At 41.0% G+C, this 19,323-nt stretch overlaps 1 protein-coding gene across 4 annotated transcripts in view; it reads left to right on the top strand.

Moving 5' to 3' along the window:
* The window catches only part of NUP93 (nucleoporin 93), a 126,295-nt gene extending 108,489 nt beyond the window's left edge, over positions 1 to 17,806 (top strand). For all 4 annotated transcript variants that reach the window (XM_048816334.2, XM_048816333.2, XM_048816335.2 and 1 more), the window contains 11 exons: positions 273 to 366; positions 1,459 to 1,650; positions 1,927 to 2,053; positions 2,165 to 2,237; positions 2,618 to 2,662; positions 4,844 to 4,960; positions 5,644 to 5,762; positions 8,044 to 8,161; positions 8,561 to 8,644; positions 10,462 to 10,590; positions 17,575 to 17,806. In XM_048816334.2, coding sequence (XP_048672291.1) covers positions 273 to 366; positions 1,459 to 1,650; positions 1,927 to 2,053; positions 2,165 to 2,237; positions 2,618 to 2,662; positions 4,844 to 4,960; positions 5,644 to 5,762; positions 8,044 to 8,161; positions 8,561 to 8,644; positions 10,462 to 10,590; positions 17,575 to 17,685 — 1,209 coding nt within the window. In that variant the 3' untranslated portion in view covers positions 17,686 to 17,806. The remainder of the gene's footprint in view (positions 1 to 272; positions 367 to 1,458; positions 1,651 to 1,926; positions 2,054 to 2,164; positions 2,238 to 2,617; positions 2,663 to 4,843; positions 4,961 to 5,643; positions 5,763 to 8,043; positions 8,162 to 8,560; positions 8,645 to 10,461; positions 10,591 to 17,574) is intronic.
* The last annotated feature ends 1,517 nt before the right edge of the window (positions 17,807 to 19,323 follow it).

Here is a 19,323-nt window from a genome sequence, read left to right as displayed (position 1 = left end):
TGTTGTCATTATTATTGGTGGCTTGTGCCCCATGGATTTCATTTGATTGCATGCACAACTGTGAAGAAATCGTTAGGTGTGTCGAAATAGAATTCTGTTATTCTTCTTTCTCGTCTCTTCGTGCTCCAGCAGTTGATTTAATGTAGGTCCAGTGTCTGACTGCAAGTGGCTGCTAGTCCATTGGCCAGCTCCTGGAAGAGCACTTTTCAGTTGCCTCCATCATGCAGGAGACAGTTACTTAAAGGTCCGTGTTTCCCCTTTTTTGTATTTAGCTGAACCAGGTGTGTTTTGAGGATGATGGTACCAGCTCCCCCCAGGACAGGTTAACGTTATCGCAGTTCCAGAAACAACTACTTGAAGACTATGGTAAGGGAGCTTTTGTGGGACTGACTCTTTGGCTGGGGTTCAACCTCTCTGCTTAAAGTACTTTCTACTTCTTATGTAAACTCTAAAATCCACTTAGACCCTTCAGCTCCCCAGTTGCTTACTTCTGAGTCTCTGAGAGCCCTCAAATACAGCGAGTCCCTGAGAGGACTGGCAGATTTCATAAGAACTGCTGAATGGGTCATATGCCTTGTCATCAGTCCAGGTAAGTAACACCCATACGCTGTCCAGAGCAGGAGTCCCATGTGTTGTGTCCGTTCCAAATTGCAGATCGTTTTCTCTCTTCCCGGGTCTGCTAAACTCTTCTAGTAGAGCTGCCAGTTGTTGGAATCAAGGGAAGAAAATGGAGTCTCTCTCGATCGCAGGAATGTCTTTCTTTCCAACATTTGTCTGAACACTTGAACCCCTGAGTTACTGCCTGTAGATGACCCTACCAAGTCACTCACTGAAGACTCAAACGAGTGAATATGGCAGGAGCTTGGCCGTATAAATCGTGGTCATTTCCACTTCGGAGGTTTGGGGAGTGGGCGAGCGGTGAGGTGAGAGTGTCTAGTTCCTCCCCCGGATGCCTGTATTCAAAAATCATCTGGTCAGTCTGACTGCTGAAAAAATACCGGGCTTGATTCTCCACTGCCCTGTAGTTTTATCGTTTATACGCTCGTACAGTGAGTGCAGAGAGAGTGTAAACAGGTACCAGTGCTGCGAGTGGGTCGAGAATTCTGATTTGGTGGTGTTTTGCACTTGCTTTGCACAGGGGTAAATGTGGACACAAGGTTCAGGACAGTGGAGAATCTGTCTGAATTGAGGCATCTTTGTCAGGAGGGAGAAGAGGGACTCCTTTCATGATGAGTAACTGTGTTCCCTTCTGCTGCTGCAACCGTTCATGATGTACATGCAATAGGGCAATTATAGATAAGCCAGAGATGTGTGATTAGATATTCTGTTTTGTCTTGTGTGTTTATTTCCACGTGGAGTGAGTAAGCGATGGTGATGTACGGTGACAGAAAGCACCTACTGTCACAGATCGCAGTTGCAAAATCATCTTCACTTACACGGGTATATTTCTTTCCTCAGGCGAATCGCATTTTGCAGTGAATCAGCAGCCTCTTCTCTACTTCCAAGTATTGTTCTTGACAGCACAGTTTGAAGCTGCAATTGCTTTTCTCTTCCGGATGGAGCGCTTGCGTTGTCATGCTGTTCACATTGCTTTGGTCCTCTTTGAGTTAAAGCTGCTCCTGAAATCTTCTGGGCAGAGCGCACAGCTGTGTAAGTCCTGCATGCTTCCCACTACCATTCAGCCCTGGCCTTTAACCCTGGAGAGACTGCAGGTGGACATATCCATCCTAACCCATCATTTGAACCAACAGTGAAACATGCCAGCGTTCCCTAAGGGTTAACCATGTGGGTCTGTTTAGATATTCACAGAGTGAGTGAGTGTCTTGGATGAAACACTGCTTTGATCTTTTGGTTAATGTAGGATGGTGCCAAAATGTCTGATGCTAAGAAATCTTGTTTTGGTCCATGTTATTTCCAATGTCACAGTAAGTCATGAAGCTGGCGACCCTCCCGGCATGAGGCGCCTTAATTTCGTTCGCCTTTTGATGCTCTACACCCGTAAATTTGAGTCAACGGACCCAAGGGAAGCTCTGCAGTATTTTTACTTTCTCAGGTAGGAGCCTGGGTCTAAAATTCAGTGGCACAGTTATATTATGTTAGCAATAACCATAGACTGTCTGTGAAACACACATTTTGTTTCTTTTGTTTTGTTTGTATTTTGCAGGAACGAGAAGGATAGCCAAGGAGAGAACATGTTCTTGCGTTGTGTTAGTGAGCTAGTAATCGAAAGTAGAGAGGTATGTTTGGGTAACCGTTTTCTTCACTTAAAGTGCAATTCACCCCTTTATAGAAGGCCAATTCAAGGCCTTGTGCTCTACTTAAGCCAAATTGGCCTGAGACATTTAATTTCTCTCCTGGTCTGTTTCTCTCCCATTGCATGGATCAAGAGAGAACTGATCTATTTCTCAGAAAGGCCGTATGACCATATGTCTGGTGTCAGTTTAATACAGCACCAGAGGTGTTTGCATTTTTATGTATTTATTTTAAATAAAAATCTTGGCTTCACTGAGTGCTGTTTGTGGTATACTCAGGATTGCAACTTTAGGCTGCTACCAAGTGTGTTGCCATAGGTGTGCAGTTAATTTCCTTTCTTTCTTATTTTTTTGTTTGCCTGTAGTTTGATATGATTCTGGGGAAGCTGGAGAATGATGGCAGTAGGAAGGTGAGTTGAGAGCATTTTGTGTCTATATATGATATGATATGTATCTCATTCTCTGGGCGTGGATGGATGTGTGTGCATGCACACAAGATGATTTTCCAGTTATTCTCGAGTCAATTTCTGGCTTTTCTGCATTTTTTCACAGCTAAGGTAATACCATGGTTACATGCAGACTATTGCTGCAAGCACAAAGTCATTGTGAGCTGCGTAATTGTGAAGGGGTGATGGTTGGCAAGGAGGAAGGCAAATTACAAGGGGTCTAGAATGAAAAGAGGATATAATTAAAGTATATATCTAAAGAGACAAAAGGCATAGTGTGAAATCCTGGCTCTATTGAATTCGGTGGCAAAATTCTCAACTGACTTCAGTGAGGCCAGGATTTCATCTGTTCTGTAATCAACAGCCAAGATTTTGGCGTTGGATTTAGGTTTTGGGTTAAAGAAGGCTTCTATAATAAACCAGTAGCTGAACCCATAAATAGCCTGTGAAAAATTTTTTTCTTCTGTTGTTAATGTGGAATATATATATACTCATTCGCTTTAAAGGAGAAATGTGTTGCATCCCCTTACAAATCCTTATGATTAAAGAAATGAGGGCTAACATACCAAAGGCATAGCACAAGTAAGTGATCCTGTCTCTCCATACAAATGAAGATGAATATCTGATCAAAGAATCAGTCGTCTTAACTGAGTGATGAATCTTGCTGCTGCTGCAAAAAACAAAAAACCCCCAAACAACTAAAATGTGTGCACACACCTAGGGTAGGAGAAAACTTGAGCTTCGTTTTTTAAACTGTATACAGTTCTGGAAAATGAATAAAAAGTTTCTGTTCAATGAAGCCCCATTTTTCTTTGTGCTCCTTAGTTTGGAGCATAAACCTAATTCCCTAACATGTTCAGATCTCAATAATCTTGCCTGATGTTTTATACTTACAAGTGTCAAAAAGTACTTTTGATTTCTGACAGAATTTTTCTTTGGACATTTCTCCCCTGTCGGCTTTTATCCCTTTTTAGGCTAAAAGCATCAAGCATAGGTTGCCCTATTTTCTTTTATGCAATGATCTTTTATTTTCTTAGGTTGCCCTATTTTCTTTTATGCAATGGTTTTGATAGCTGCTTTCAACTACCTGAAAGGGGGTTCCAAAGAGGATGGCTCTAGACTGTTCTCAATGGTAGCAGATGACAGAACGAGGAGTAATGGTCTCAAGTTGCAGTGGGGGAGGTTTAGATTGGATATTAGGAAAAACTTTTTCACTAAGAGGGTGGTGAAACACTGGAATGCGTTACCTAGGGAGGTGGTAGAATCTCCTTCCTTAGAGGTTTTTAAGGTCAGGCTTGACAAAGCCCTGGCTGGGATGATTTAACTGGGAATTGGTCCTGCTTTGAGCAGGGGGTTGGACTAGATGACCTTCTGGGGTCCCTTCCAACCCTGATATTCTATGATTCTATGATCTTTCCCTGTGTTTTTCCTTTTTATATTTCTGTGTGTGGTATATTTAGAGAGAGAGGTTTCAGGTTATCTTTAATGATTATTCCTGTTTTCTTGCTTTTACTTGATTCCTTTCAAATGTAACTGTTTGTTTGTTTGTTTGTTTATGAAGACGGTGAGACCAGAATTCAGAACCATTTTTAAAGTAGTGAATCTTTCCAGGAATTTATGTGATCCCATTTTTATACTTCTCCTATGTCCTTCTCAGAAACCTCTGGACATTTTTTTTCTCTCCCTTTTATTTTGTACTTTTTCTTTGTGCTAATAACTCTTGCCTTTCGTTTGTCAGCGTAACATTTTTGCAACCTGTCAAACCATATATACAACCTTTCCGAAGCCTCTGAAGTGTTATATGCCCAAGTCTTTTGTGTTTCACTGTTCTCCCTGGTGATGTCTTCAGCAAATTAAAATAATTTAGAATTTGACCTATTATGTGGGTCATTTTGAATAAATTAGAAACAGCTGATATCTCAGTGCTCACTCCCCAGTTGGAGAACTCTTCTCTTACAAGAGCTCTTTCTATTTTTAATGTGGCCTTCTTATTTGTTGTTATAGAAATGTACAGTCCATTCTGACCACAATCTGACATGTATACTATTCATTGCCTTGACAGAATATTCCAGGAATTTAAAAACTGTCTGTCTGATTTCAAATGCTTTTTCCCCCTCTTCCTCCCCTTTTGTCTTGTCTCATCAGCCAGGAGTGATAGACAAGTTTACTAGTGACACAAAACCTATTATTAACAAAGTTGCTTCAGCGGCAGAAAATAAAGGATTATTTGAAGAAGCTGCAAAACTTTACGACCTTGCAAAGGTAAATGTGTTCTCATAGCTGCCATCCATATCTACCTATTTCATCTTATTTTAAAACACATCAACATTGATTTGAAGGTTATTTTAATCTCAGAACGTGAACTGTCTTGACAATATTAAGCCCAAATCTTGCTCATCTCATTCTATAGCTCTTCCATTGGCTTTACTGAGGTGACTCGAAAGTAAAGCAAAGAGGACTTGGATCTTAGCATCCAACCCATACTGGGATTTAGCTATATGGTCCTTAAGCAGTCTAGGTTCCTGATCAATGTACAATCCACTTTTCGAATAATTGTTTCCATGAGCAAGATTGTTCTAGCCAGCAAAGCAATTTACCCAGTGTGTGTTCTTCATATTTAATTGAAATAGCATTTGGAAACAAGGCTAAAACAATAGGGCCTTTATTGCAGTAGGTACACTTACTTTGCTGTTGAAATCTATCTGAAGTCAAAGAGAATGGTGCGGTGGCCAGCTGTTTAATAGGGAATGGAATGCCACGGGCTTTTCTAATTTTCTGGTATAACAGATGGCTATCTAACCGGTAATAATGGAGTGCCCAATCTCTGCTCTCAGTGGGGAGACACTCAGCACCCACAGAATCAGGACTTTTTACATTTTCTTCACAAGGTGCGAGAGCCAGGTTCTGTAACATTGCTTTTTCTTTCACGTCTTTTTATTTAACAGAATCCAGATAAGGTATTAGAACTGATTAATAAATTACTCAGTCCTGTGGTTCCACAGATCAGCACTCCCCAGTCTAACAAAGAGAGGCTGAAGAATATGGCACATTCCATTGCAGCGAGGTAAGACTGGGAGTTGAATGTCTAAGACTGCAAAGTGACTAGAGTGTACCTGACCATTCCAGTTCAGGTTTCTACACCTCTGACAGTCAATACACTGGGGATTTTCTTAACCTTGCTCATGCTGGCTTGAGCAGTATCCTTATTGATGATTTCAATGGAGAAGGGGCAGAACTTGCCCTGCCCTGCTTTTAATTACTGTATATTACACAAATAGAAAATGTAATCTCGTGTTCCTGGTCAGATGAATGTGACAGAAGCAAGATACATTCTCCTTGGTCAAATTAGAAAAGGAGACTTGCAATATCACTGGAAAGAAGGAGGGTGGTGGGGAGAGAGAGAGAATCTAGACAGCAATAAGTATAATTAGTTGTACATTTTAGAAAGAGAATTTTTAATGAAATTTCCCTAGGCAAATTAGTGAGTAATGATTGTTAGTTAGTAGTAGTGCAACCCACTAACTTAAAGTTTGAATTAAGAATAAGCTTTAATAACTGGGGCTGTTTTGAGAGAATTGGAGACCGGATGGAAGTGTTGGAGGTTAGCATCCTGAAAACTTGGTTTTCCAAGAACCAGGTTTGTTTCATTGCTGTTTTAAGAAGATAGCATTGAATTAAAAAGGCAACAGATTTAAACTCAAAATGGATAAGGCTGTTTTACAGAAGATGAAGTGAACCAGTCCTGCCACAAAATGTTATTGAGATAAAGCGCATTATAGGAATCCAAAAAGGAAGATGTTTATATGAACAGTAAGATTGTCATTTGCGGTTACAGTACACTAACTGGGATAAACTTTTATAAGGGTCTTCAGCCTTCCTGCGCCACCAACTTTCTGGAGTTAGGAGTAAACTGCTCTCATTGGCATGTTGTTGCAAATAGTCCCATTTTTACATCTTCCTTTGAAACATCTGATGGGGCTGTTGTCAGAGACAGGATACTATACATCATGCTTCTGATGAAGTATGGGAATTCCTGAGTTTCAATAAAGGAAAATCCCGGTGCTTTTAGAAAACTTCTTAATTCTTACCATAGTACCTTCTGCTGTGCAAAAAATAAATAAAATAAACTAAGCAAATCTCCAGGTATTTCTGTCTTTTAAAATGGTGTGTTGAGTTTTAGCCTATCTTTGACTTTCTTTACTGAAAAGTGATATTTTCAGGTCACTGTTTCAATCTATCCTATCTCCTGATAGTGAGGGTTAAAACAAGAGTGAAAATTAGTACTATATTGACTTAATATGATATTCAGCAGCCATCAAGAAGAATGAAGCCGATGGTTAGAATTTATGATATAACAGAATCTACAATAGCACTTTAATAGCTTGTTTCAGTCTCCATGAGGGGGACTTCTAAACATGACTGTTCTATAGTACTGCTTTACAGCCACACCATCAATGGCTAGGTCAGCCACTTCTGCTTTTTCTCTCCACCTTGTGCTTCCTAATGTTCAGGACACTTGACTAGGCCATGGGTTTCTTTTTCCCATTTAATTATTGTATAGGGCTTTTCTTCAGCTTATGTATTGTGGACAATGTTTTAGTGACACAAGCAGCACTTGAGCCAGTGATCACCTTCTTGCACCATTTCGCAGAAACAGAGGACATGCCATCTACACAGTAGACCAAATGTCCATCTAGTTTGGTATTCTGTCCCCAGCAGTGGCTAATACAAGATGCATCAGAGGACAGATGGTTAAAAGTCTGTATAATGCACTTGACCAACTGCACTGTACTACTGGAGTGGGGAAGAGAGCCAGACCCTGTTGGCAATCTGTTCAGACTATAAAGAATGAGGATTGGTAGCTTTTGTATTTCTGTTCTAAGTAGTATAGCTAGAAATAATATTCCTAAGTGTCTAACCCTTTTTTAAGTCCTACTAAGGTATTTGCCTGAATATCCCAAGGCAGCAAGTTTCACAGGTAACTATGCTGTATAAGCAGTATTTTAGAGATGCTTAGACAACACCTGCCCATCAGATAAATAGGATTCCAGTTTCCGTAGCCAGTTGTCACTTGCATATGGAAACATTAGCAATGTAAATGTAAATAAACATTTTATTTGTGAGTAAGAATTAAGAGTGGGAGGAATAATTAAAGTGAGCCAAAGAGAAAGCCGCCAGAAACTCTGTTACGGTTAAGAGAAATGAAAGCTGCCTTTTTGTTGTTAGATGCCTCTGTCTTTTTGCTTCACGCCTGAACTTCCAAGGAATTGCAAGTTAGGGACTCCTGTCTATAAGTGGATGCTGTTTTGCACAGTAAAATTATAAACACTTTTTTTTTCTTTCAGATATAAAGCTCAAGGGATAAGTACAAAGAAATCCATTGACTCCACATTCTACCTTCTGTTAGACTTGATCACATTTTTTGATGAATATCATGCCGGCCACCTTGACAGGGCCTTTGATGTAAGTTCCATTTGAAGTACAAGACTTACCGATGCCCTTGCAAACTCAAAGCATTTCATGTAACACGACTTAAAACAATAAAAAGGTGTCATGGGATCTTACACTGAATGAGTTAAAAGGTGCAGTGATGATACAGGAGTTTAAAAAGTGTATTTCTTTCCTGTAATCTGATCAGGAAGATTTTTTTCTTGAGACAGTTTGTAGCCCCCGACCAAAATGTTCATGCTACATCAATGAATGGGTAAGTGGTAAAATGCTGTCAAATAGCATTATCGGGTACAATTCAGTTACGTAATGGGGTTCTTTGCAAACAGGTTTGTAATTTTGAATGTTACTTAGCATATGGTAGAGAGAAATTACGTTTAAAATCTACTCTTATTCCTGCTCTCCTTTTTGCAGATTATTGAACATCTAAAGCTCGTGCCCCTGAGCCAAGACTGTGTGGAAGAGAGGGTGGCTGCCTTCAGAAATTTCAGCGATGAAGTAAGCAACACCTTGTGCCCTCAACCTTTTGCTACTTATGCTATTTATGTGGAAGAGCCCTTTAGTTTTGCCGTTTTATAGTTTGTAACTGGAAATATTATTGATCAGGCCCAGATTAATTCCATATTCTAGTATTTGATCGCAAAGTTTTCCATTACACCACTTGGGCTCCTTTGTGCAGCATTAAGATCAGGCACTAGAAATCTCAGAACTTCGTATCCATTTTGTGGAACAGGATCTGTTTGGAATCTTCCACACCGTGTTTTATGAGTTCTAGAAAATTTATTTGAAAAGTTTCAACGTTTGTATTGAATTGGGCCCTCGATGCTTTCAACAGCCACTCAGCGTGTGAGGGAATGTGGGTTTCTTTCCTTCCAAACTAAAGGAAATTATTACTGGTTTGCAGGCTGCAGCAATTACCCTGGGAGATTGTCCATTGAAATTGACATGCTGGGGCAAAGCCTCCCTAGCACTTACTTTTGAACATTCTATCAAATGTTAGATGTAATCTTAAAATATATTAAAGAGAATTTTTAATAGCATAATCGTTTTTGGCTGCTACGTGAATTTGTAGATGAAAGGCTTGTGAATGAATGAATGACATTTCCCGTCAAGCCTTAGAATTTATTGATTCCTTCCTGACTCATACATGTGGTAGACTGTTGCCCTAAAGTCACTTCCCTGTAATCAAACTGCTTTAGATTCTAACAGGTGCAAATCCAGCTGAAGAGTTTAATATTGTGGGTCTTGACTCTTTTTGCTTGTAAATTCACCCGTCTTCAAAGTACTAGCTGAGGTGGTAAAAGAAGGATTTTCCTACCATTTATTCTATCATGATGGTTAGTGGTAGGATGAAGCATCCTGAGCAGCCTTTACTGTGCTTTCTATCATCTTAGCACAAAAACTAGTATCCAAATGACCACCATGCCCATAGCTAATGCCACAGAATTTTAGGGAAAAAAAACCCCTCACTGTTGCAGCATAAGTGATGGTAGCAGTAGGGGGAATTTTCTAACATTCCATAGCATGGCCCATCTGTAAAGCATCCTCTCTGCCTACCAGTTTCTAACGAAGAACCACAGCCTTTTGACATAAGGGTTAGATCAGAATTTAAAAGAGAAGAGTGTCTGGAGCCATTTGAAAGCAATCTCTTCAGTGTAATACCCGGTTTCGAATACTGAATAGTGGTTGTCTTTGTTGGCCTTTCAAGTCCCCCAGTTCAGTTGATCTCATAACAACATTTTTAAGAAAATGTCTTGCTTGGTATTGTCAGCTTGGAAATGAACACAGGAGTAGGAAACTGACCGAAGGAGTGACAGCCTAATGCTCAGGGACTGTGCCCATGCTGATGGGACAGCATTGCTGTCATCTCTTGACTCTGTTTGGATCAATGAATCATACAGTACTAAGAATGGAAAAGGTACTCTTTTCAGTTTCACTCTTCATGTCCTAGATCGGTAGATCAAGTCTGTAGTGTCTTCATGGAAACCTGTCCTGTTTAGCAGCAGTTCAGCTGATGTCATCAACTTTTTTCTTCCCTCCGGTTTTATTTCTTTGGATATTTGCCATAAATCAGCGTATTTTGTTTCTTCAGAGTTCATATTCTCCTGCTGCTCATTCCCCACCTGAAGTCACAATCCTCTATTCGTTATGACCCAGTCATCTTCAAATCAAGTTAATTATGAGGTGGCATTTCTCAACACATCCTTCTGTATAAACAACAGATAGTGCTCGGCTTTCTGACCTCTTGTACTAACAGCAATGACTCCATATTGACCTGCTCTTCTTTCCCTTGTGTTCTTTTTTTCTTTGCATAGATCAGACACAATTTATCTGAGGTCCTTCTTGCAACCATGAATATTTTGTTCACGCAATACAAGAGGATGAAAGGCACAAGCCCTGCCACTCCTGCAAGACCCCAGCGTGTAATGGAGGATAGAGATTCGGTAAGGTTATAGTCCTTATCGTCGGTCAGTGATGTTTTCTGAATGCTTTCTTCTTTTGTTTCAAGATTTTGGGTCTCAAATGTATGTAACAATGAACCTCAGGTGGTCACTATCTTAGACTGACTTGTTCTTCACTTACAAGACAGCTTGCTTAGGGTATGTCTACATTCCAGTTAACCCAGGCTCTTAGCTGGGCTTTAGCCTGTGATCCACACACACAAATCTCTGACCGGGTTTGGAGGCACTTTAAGCCTCGGCTACCTGACCTGGCTAGGGACGTGGGTTAGAACCCAAGCACTGCATTGACTGAGGCTTGAGCCTGCCCACTTTGTAGTGAGGATGCAGGCTTAAAAAAAGGGTAAAGACAAAGATTTATGGGGGCTCAACCCTTTAATGTTGGGAAAGAATGTCATTGTAAATCGTACTACCCTAATTTTTAAAATGTAGTTACATCCTGTACCCTCTCTTATCAAGAAAAGTGTGATAAATTTGTCCATTGATGGGATCTTTATTAGCTATTGCCCCATAACTAATGCACTGAATCCAATGATTGATGCAGTGGATTTGACTGTTACACCGTTCACTATTAAGAACCTGACTCTCTCTCCTCCTGTCATTTAGGTTAGTGCTTTGTCCCTGATGTTGCAAAACAGATTTCTAGATCTTGTTTCCATTTTAACCTGAGTGGGGTGGGGTGAGGGGGAGGGATTTAAGGGACCCCACGATCCCAAAACTTCCACACCAAGGAAACATGGAAGGACATTAGGAACATGTAGGAATTCCTCAAGGGCAGCGAAATAAACCTCCAGTATGTGTCACTGCAGGGACAGATTTTAAACTGAACTAGAGAGTTTTCAGTATTACTGGTTACGACTGGGACCAAACCTCAAGTCTTTACGCAGGTAAACCTCCCATGGATAGGCCTGAGTAAGGAGTACAGGAACTTGGCCTTTAATTTAACTGGTTAGGGGGAAAAAAATCAATTCCCCCTTTAGAGTTAATAACAACTCAGGTTGTAGTCAGCTTTATTTCCTGTGTTTATCACATACGAGGCAAATACTATAGCTTGACTTGCACATTTCAGTGTTAGAGAGAACCTTTTCCACAATAGATACATTTAAAAGAGAGTAAAGTTTACATTTTTTAAAAATCAAGGTGATAAAGTACCTTTTTGCTTTGATGTACAGTCTATACTTGTATAGGTTATTTTAACCACAAAACCCAATCTTGCAATAACAATTGTAGCCTAGAGTGGCAGAAGCAAAGAAGGACTTTTAGCAGTTGGGCTGTCACGTCACTTTGAACTTACTCTTATGAGAAGCAATCTCAGAATAATGCAAGATAATACCTGTAATATTATCCCAGAACTGGCCTAAGGGTGGAGGAGAGGCAGCCTTAGCTCCAAAGTCCCTTGCTTTTAAGTTAAGCCCTTTCCTTCTACAGTGTGTTTTGTTCATGTTTCACAGTGTTGTGCCGTATTGTGTAGGTTCTGTTTTCTGCCATCTCCACTGAGGTATAACTCCAGCAAGTCCCATTGCAAGGTGCATGGTTCTTCAGGGATTATAAAACTGATCATTGACAGGATTAGCTGCTAGCTAGCAGGACTTTGCATAATACGAAACTTATGTTTTCCGGAGCCATTATAATGTCAGCTTCTTTGCTGTGAAGGTGTTCAGTGAGCAGCCTGTGCATTCCTATGCTATTGCAGTTGTGGACAGCTGCTGATTATTTTCCTTGTTTAAAAATCCTTTTAACTTTTATATTTCAGGCATGAAAGCTTGTTACCTGGCTTTCTAGCCTAGTTATGGCATCGTAGCTATTTGGTGGTGATCAGAGGCACAACTGGATTTTGGTTTCAGTACCATCCCACTTCTGTGCAACAGGAGCTTACCGTTAGACGTTGCAGTGGGCGGTATGGCTGCTGTGCCCTGTTCAGTGGAGTCACTTGTGGGAGAAGAGGACAGTGGTGCTGATCATAGCTCCACAAGAATGAAGACATCTCCCTCCTGTGGAATTAGTTACATTTGCTGGGGGATGTAAAAAAACCACAAAACTGTGGCCACCATCCTCCCCTTCCTTCTGCAAAGAAGAGCTCAGACCCACAGATCTGACCCCTGGGGCATGGAAGGGGAGGTATTTAATGGCTCTCTAGCGTGCTTCCCTTTCGCCGTACCATGCAGAAACCCCACCGGGGTGGGATGGCTCTGTGGCATTCCAGTTTCACTGTTGTTGGGGTGCTTATTTTTTGGTGGGGGGAGTGGATGAGAGAAGGAAGGGGACTTGCTCCAGCAAAATCTCGCCCACCCAAATCAGCAGGGGAAGTCAACACAAGTTCCTGTAGAGCACTTCCCCCTCTGCAGATTTGGAAAATACAAACCCGCCCCTCCCGGGGAGAGATTCTAGGGAAAGCTCCTGGCAGCCTGGCTCTTGTCAGCATTGTCCAGGGGACTCGGCAAGATGAGGAGAGGCTGGGCAGCAGTGTAGAGTCAAAGGTTATTCAATTGGAGAGAGTCCAGCGAAGGGCAACAAAAATGATTAGGGGTCTGGAACATATGAGTTATGAGGAGAGGCTGAGGGAGCTGGGATTGTTTAGCCTGCAGAAGAGAAGAATGAGGGGGGATTTGATAGCTGTTTTCAACTACCTGAAAGGGGGTTCCAAAGAGGATGGCTCTAGACTGTTCTCAATGGTATCAGATGACAGAACGAGGAGTAATGGTCTCAAGTTACAGTGGGGGAGGTTTAGATTGGATATTAGGAAAAACTTTTTCACTATGAGGGTGGTGAAACACTGGAATGCGTTACCTAGGGAGGTGGTAGAATCTCCTTCCTTAGAGGTTTTTAAGGTCAGGCTTGACAAAGCCCTGGCTGGGATGATTTAACTGGGAATTGGTCCTGCTTTGAGCAGGGGGTTGGACTAGATGACCTTCTGGGGTCCCTTCCAACCCTTATATTCTATGATTCTATCAGATCTCTAGAGACCTGCAACTGCCTCCTGGAGCCCTTTAGCTTCTTCAGTGGTAGGGGACCCCTCCTCTCTTCGGGAGAACTAATAGGAAATGTCACAAATAGCACTTCTTGCAGTTTCCCATCCCCATTTAGGTTATTCCTACTCAGGGGAGAATGGGACCTTGAGTTAGAAGAACCTAATTCTCTTAATCTCCACTTAAATGTGCCCACTGTTGCCAAATAGGGCCACTAGGGTGACCATCTTGAGCCATATTCCAGTGAAATCAGGGGGAGTTGTATAGGTCCATATAGAGCACACAGCAATGGGGATGTACGCGTGCGCTTTTTCAATCTTCCTGCTTCCATTAAAATAATAAGCATCATCTCTAGCTTTCCTAATGCCAGTTGAAAGCCAAGCTACCTTTTAAAATATTTTTTAAATAGCCAGGTTTTTAAGTAGAGCAATTTTTAGGAATTTATTTAATGATGAAATTAATTGGCATTGTGGATTAAGAAACAAAATCCTATCCAGCCAGACCTGGTCTGTTTGCCAAGTTTCAGTCCGAAACAGATTACAGCAAGCCACATTACGATCTGGGAAAGCATGTTTTTAATGGCAGCGGCAGCTAAACCCTAATTAACACGTCACTGCCATGTAATACACTCACCCAGTGATTTGCTATTAACTCTTTGGGACAGCTGAAGGGCATTCTCCTGGCAGAGGAAGTGAAAAAGCCACAGTGTGTTTTTTATTTGCAGTTTTGTTTTTTTTTCAAGGCACAAGTGAAAGTTGCGTTGTTTTGTTTCGTTGATTTCTTCCTGAATGTTCCTTGAGGAATTACAACCAATGGAACACCTACATCTCTCGGCTTCTTTTAACCTTCTCCGAAAACCTCCACCCCTTACTGATGAGTTACTGCTGGGGTTCAGAATGGCTTTTTAAAAATATGTTGACTTCCATATCATCGCCAATGAAAAGATAAGGGGAACAGTAAATGCACTGACTTTAAAGAGGTTTGCTCAGCATTTATTCCCTGCTCCTCAGCGTTAGTATTAAGCATAGGAATAATCTCTTGCCTTTCTGTACAGCACTTTCATCTCAAAGAATCATCCCGCACTTTTACCAACGTAACCGATTCCATTCTACTCGGTGATCACTTCGCCCACTGCTAATATGCAGCCCACATGTGGGGCAAAATGTGGCTGCCCAGCAACTGTGCCCAACAGCTTAGGGAGAGCGTAAAAGAAAAATGTTGACGGTGGGAGAAAATGCAGGGGTGATTCAGAGTCTGTGTACAGAAAGTTTTCATCTGATTTGGGATTTGGCTAGGTTACAGAGATTAATATCCCCTATCTCACTTGATAATTTTCCTGCCATTGCAGAGGCCTCAGGCATTGGTAGCAACTTTCTCTCTTCTGTCCTCTGCCTGAGGACTGAAATGCCTTAGGGTATGTGTACACCGCAATGTAAACCCAAGGTTAGTGGGACTCAAGTCAGCTGACCCACGTGAGGGAACCCTGGGCTTGAGCATCTACACTGTATTTTAACCCTGTGTTACGAATTTTCTAACTTGTGCTCGAACCTAGGGCTCTGGTGTCCACAATGCAGTGCACAAATCTGAGTCGAAGTAACTCTGTCCCACAGTCTCTAGTGCTCCCCCCTGCCCTCCAAAGTATCGTTGGTCTAGCCCTAGGACCGTGCTGCACTGTGGGGAAAAGTTACTGCCCACCCTGCACGTTACCAGGAAGCAACTCACTTTGCAAAAGGCTTGATGGGTTCTTTCCCCATTGCAAACCCAGGAAGCTCTCTGATAGTGTGCTTGCAAATCGGTGATCAGAACAGAATGGGTTAACGCTGACCTGAGCTGTTATCATGGCTTCCATTTTCAGCAGAATGGATTGCAGATTGTTGGGACAGAGCGGGCTAAGGAAGTTGTCCCATGGAATTGTGGGATATTTCCGGCTCACTCCTGGTGCCTGAGTCAAGTGGGGCTGCATCTATGCTGCAAAGCAGTAGGGCTCAGACCCTGGATCCCGGCTTAACTCGAACTTGGACCCTCCAGCCCTGCAGAGTCTTTGGACCCTGGGTCCGAGCCCTGGGTAGGCACAATTGCAGTGTAGACACAAGGGGAATTAGGCTTGAGCCTGGGCTCAAGCACGGGCTTACGTTTCAGTGTAGACATACCCTCAGTGAAACCCAGGTTACTGGGCTCAACACAGGACTAACTGGGTGAAATTTAATTGCCTCTAATATACAGGAGGTCAGGCTAGATGATCTGATGGTCCCTTCTGGCCTTAAACTCTCTGAAATATATTAAATAACCTACTCTCTCATAAATTGCAATGGGATCTGAGTGACTGCAGATCGTCAGAACCTTGGCTTTGCATCTCCCTTGAGAGGTCACCTCCAGCAATGAATTGCTGCTGCAGTGGTTCAACCCTGACTCGGCGGGAAGAGTGCCCCCTGTTGAATCACCAGCAGCACCGCTTGCAGCACGTTGGTGTTCTTGGAGGCCTCTCATCCAAATCCTTACTCAGCCCAACCTTGCTTACCTTGGGAGGGATGACCAACAGGATTGCAGCCCCGGATCAAAATGTGCTGATGTATTGTAGCTGTGCTGTCTGGTTTTGTGTAGTGCCATACCTTTAGAAAACAGAGCTGAAGTCCCTCTGATCCTCCCTTCCCAGGGGTTTATACACATGTTATTTATATATCACAAGTGGAATAAAATGACGTTTGATCTCCGTATTAAATGAAAATTGTTTAGTATTTTCCTATAATATTATTAATCCAATTTTCCTTACATTTGAGACACTGGATTTATGCATTAGCCAAATGTGGATGCCCTTATTAAATTACATCCAGCCAGGTTCTGTTTCCATTGGCCAAATAACCGGTGTAATATTGTACTGAAAAGGGAGGGTCTTGCCCAGACAGGGTGCCGGGGTGCTGCTGTTACTGACTCCAATAATACAATAGGGTTCAATAACTCTGCGGTTTGTAAATCCCTGTACCCTGATTCATCCTGCCCTTGATTAACCATTGATATGCCCACAACAATCATGGTTGCTTCAACTTCCCAATTCATCCAGCAGACTGAAGAATGATCTTGAGTCTCATTATGTCTCTAAACACAGACTTTTCAATATAACAATTTAAGGATACTTCATGTTTAGGAGGAAAACCTTACTGCAGGCTAACAAAAAGCCTCAGTTTTCAGCCTCAGATTTATTATGCACAGACTATGGCTAACCTAACCATGTAACCTGAAACATTTTCAAGATCCCGGAGTTGGTTTTTACGCATTTAATTTTTTTAATTCAGGAAATTTAAGAAAAATAGTTTTGGATGCTGCAGCTGCAGCTTGGCCACCTTTGTGCACGTGTCGTATTTTCTGTTACAGTAGAGGGTGTTAACTTTAATTTAATACCTTTATAGGCCTGATTCTCAGTTACGTTCACTGCTGTGGCAGAGCAAAGTCACCTTACAAGGAGTATAACCCACTCTGCCAGTGTGGGTAAGGGCCTTAGTGTAATAGAGAATGAAGACCTAAATGTATGTGTAGTGTGGCTGACTTCCAGGATCAATAAGTTTGTATTTCCTTTCATTTGTGCTTTAAAGTGTCAATTGTCACATTGCATTGATGTGATTTTTTTTTTTTGCATTTCGTAGTCCTCTTTTAAAATAGAGAAGAATTTTGATACAGTGATGGAAATCAGTGAGATTGTTCTTGCAGCAGGGTAATACTCTGTTGCTGAAAAAGCCTTTTCTGGGGAAACTTTACATCAATGGGATTTTTAAATGAATGGGTGACTGAACATACTTTTGACAGTCACAAATGAAAATAATTGGATTTCCTTGCTAAACGTGGAGAAGCATTGTCAGAAGAGTAACAGTGTGAAAGAAAGATTATCTGTGCCTGTTTGATTTGGGAGTGTTTAATAAATGAGTCTTTAAATGAACCACTGTTCAGAGTCGAATGGTATTTCGATGGACCTAATTTAAAGTAACCAGTACTTAATTTTTTTATTTCTTAGCAACTCCGATCCCAAGCTCGTGCACTGATAACGTTTGCTGGAATGATCCCCTACAGAACGTCAGGAGACACGAATGCAAGACTGGTGCAGATGGAGGTCCTTATGAATTAGCACAGATGCTTTCAGTTAGAACTGTAGCATCCCCTTCCTGTCATTAGCTCTTTAAGCAGATGGGCCCAATATCATTTTGTATCCTGTATTTTTGTCAATGAAAATAAATTTCTTTGGTTTATATTTGTTTTTGACATCTTTTTATTTTCACCGATTTGTATTTTTTTATTCGTTTTTTAACCATTGCTTTATAGAAAAACATACTTTAAGTAAATGGGCTGCCATATGGAGAGAGATGGGGTAGCTGTTATTTTTGGAGAGGTCAGTAAACTACTGTAGAGTACAATCAGGAAGTGACAGAGGAAGCTTTTAATGGCAATGCACTTTTCTCTGATTTGAGCATTTAATAACCACACAGCTTGGAAATCTTCACCTTTTTGGGCTTCTTTGAAAAATGAAGGTAATTTATAAGTTGAAAATATGTATATGTTCTTTGTCTTACATAAGAGCTGCTGTACATAGCATACATTGTTCTCTTGTGAATAACTATATACCTTTATATGCTGCAGTTCAGCTTTACATAGAATAGGTAGAGTTCGCAGAATTAGACTTTTATTTTTTAAAGTTTTGATGAATAATATCACTGTTTATTTTTTGTATTTTTAATTTTTATCAATTTAAATGTTCACAGTTGCAGGACATTGAGTTTTAAGCACACTTTTCAATTTCTATCTATTTTAAATTTTTCACAGTTGCAGGAAATTACAGGGAGGTCAGACAATAATTATTTAATGACGATTAGACACTGCAATTTTAAAAAATCAAAAGCTTTCTAACACAAATTGTCAACATCCCTTCAAAATGTACAAAGTAAATATCCTTAAATCAAACTGTAATAAGTTCTCATGCAGCATTTTCCTTACTTTGCCTATCTTGTAAATTTAGATGATCAATGGAAATATTTTTTTTTCATGGATTAGGGTGTGTGGTGAAATGGATGTTTACTGAGTTTTTTTCTGATAAAAATCTAACCCTTCCAAGCCTAAGGATAGGTAGCATAAACTGACACTTCAGAGGAGGTTTAAAATATGAGGCCAGATTCTGAGCTTACAAACGCTGGTGGAGATCCAATCTAACTGCACTGACGCCTTTGCAGGAATCGGTGAGGTTTCCAAAGAAAAACAGAAACTACTGTAACTGATTCAAAAGGATGATATTTCAGAAAAAGATTTGAACAGAAGAGTCTCATTAAATACCAGTCACTTTTTAGCCAGTCAAGACTTCAGGTTGCCATGACACAGTGTACAATTTACCCCCAGGTTAGAATGCTAGAGATCTGAAAGAGGAAGACCAAAATGTTCAAATGTGGGTGTCTGACGCAGGGTACAGTTCCCGTGGTAGCAAGTACCCACAATTCCAACTGTTGTCACTAAGAGTTCTGGGTGCTTAACACCTTTGAAAATCAGTGCTGCAGTGTGGATTTTAGGTGACTAAACTTAGGCACCCAAGTTTGAAAATGTTGACTGAAGTGTGTCATCAGGAAGGCCCAGGGATTGGATTGTATGAAAACTCACGGTCTAAAATACACTTGTATATAGCGGCCTATCCATCTTAAAAATGGAATGGGACAGATACCAGCTCTTAGCCTTTTTGCTCCTGGTCCTCCATAGCACCTGCTGTGTAGCTTTTCAGATCATG

The sequence above is a fragment of the Caretta caretta genome, chromosome 12 (assembly GCF_965140235.1).
Source record: "Caretta caretta isolate rCarCar2 chromosome 12, rCarCar1.hap1, whole genome shotgun sequence".
Lineage (NCBI taxonomy): Eukaryota > Metazoa > Chordata > Testudines > Cheloniidae > Caretta > Caretta caretta.
Note: the sequence above shows the minus strand (reverse complement) of the source record. Positions and strands in the feature narration are given on the sequence as shown.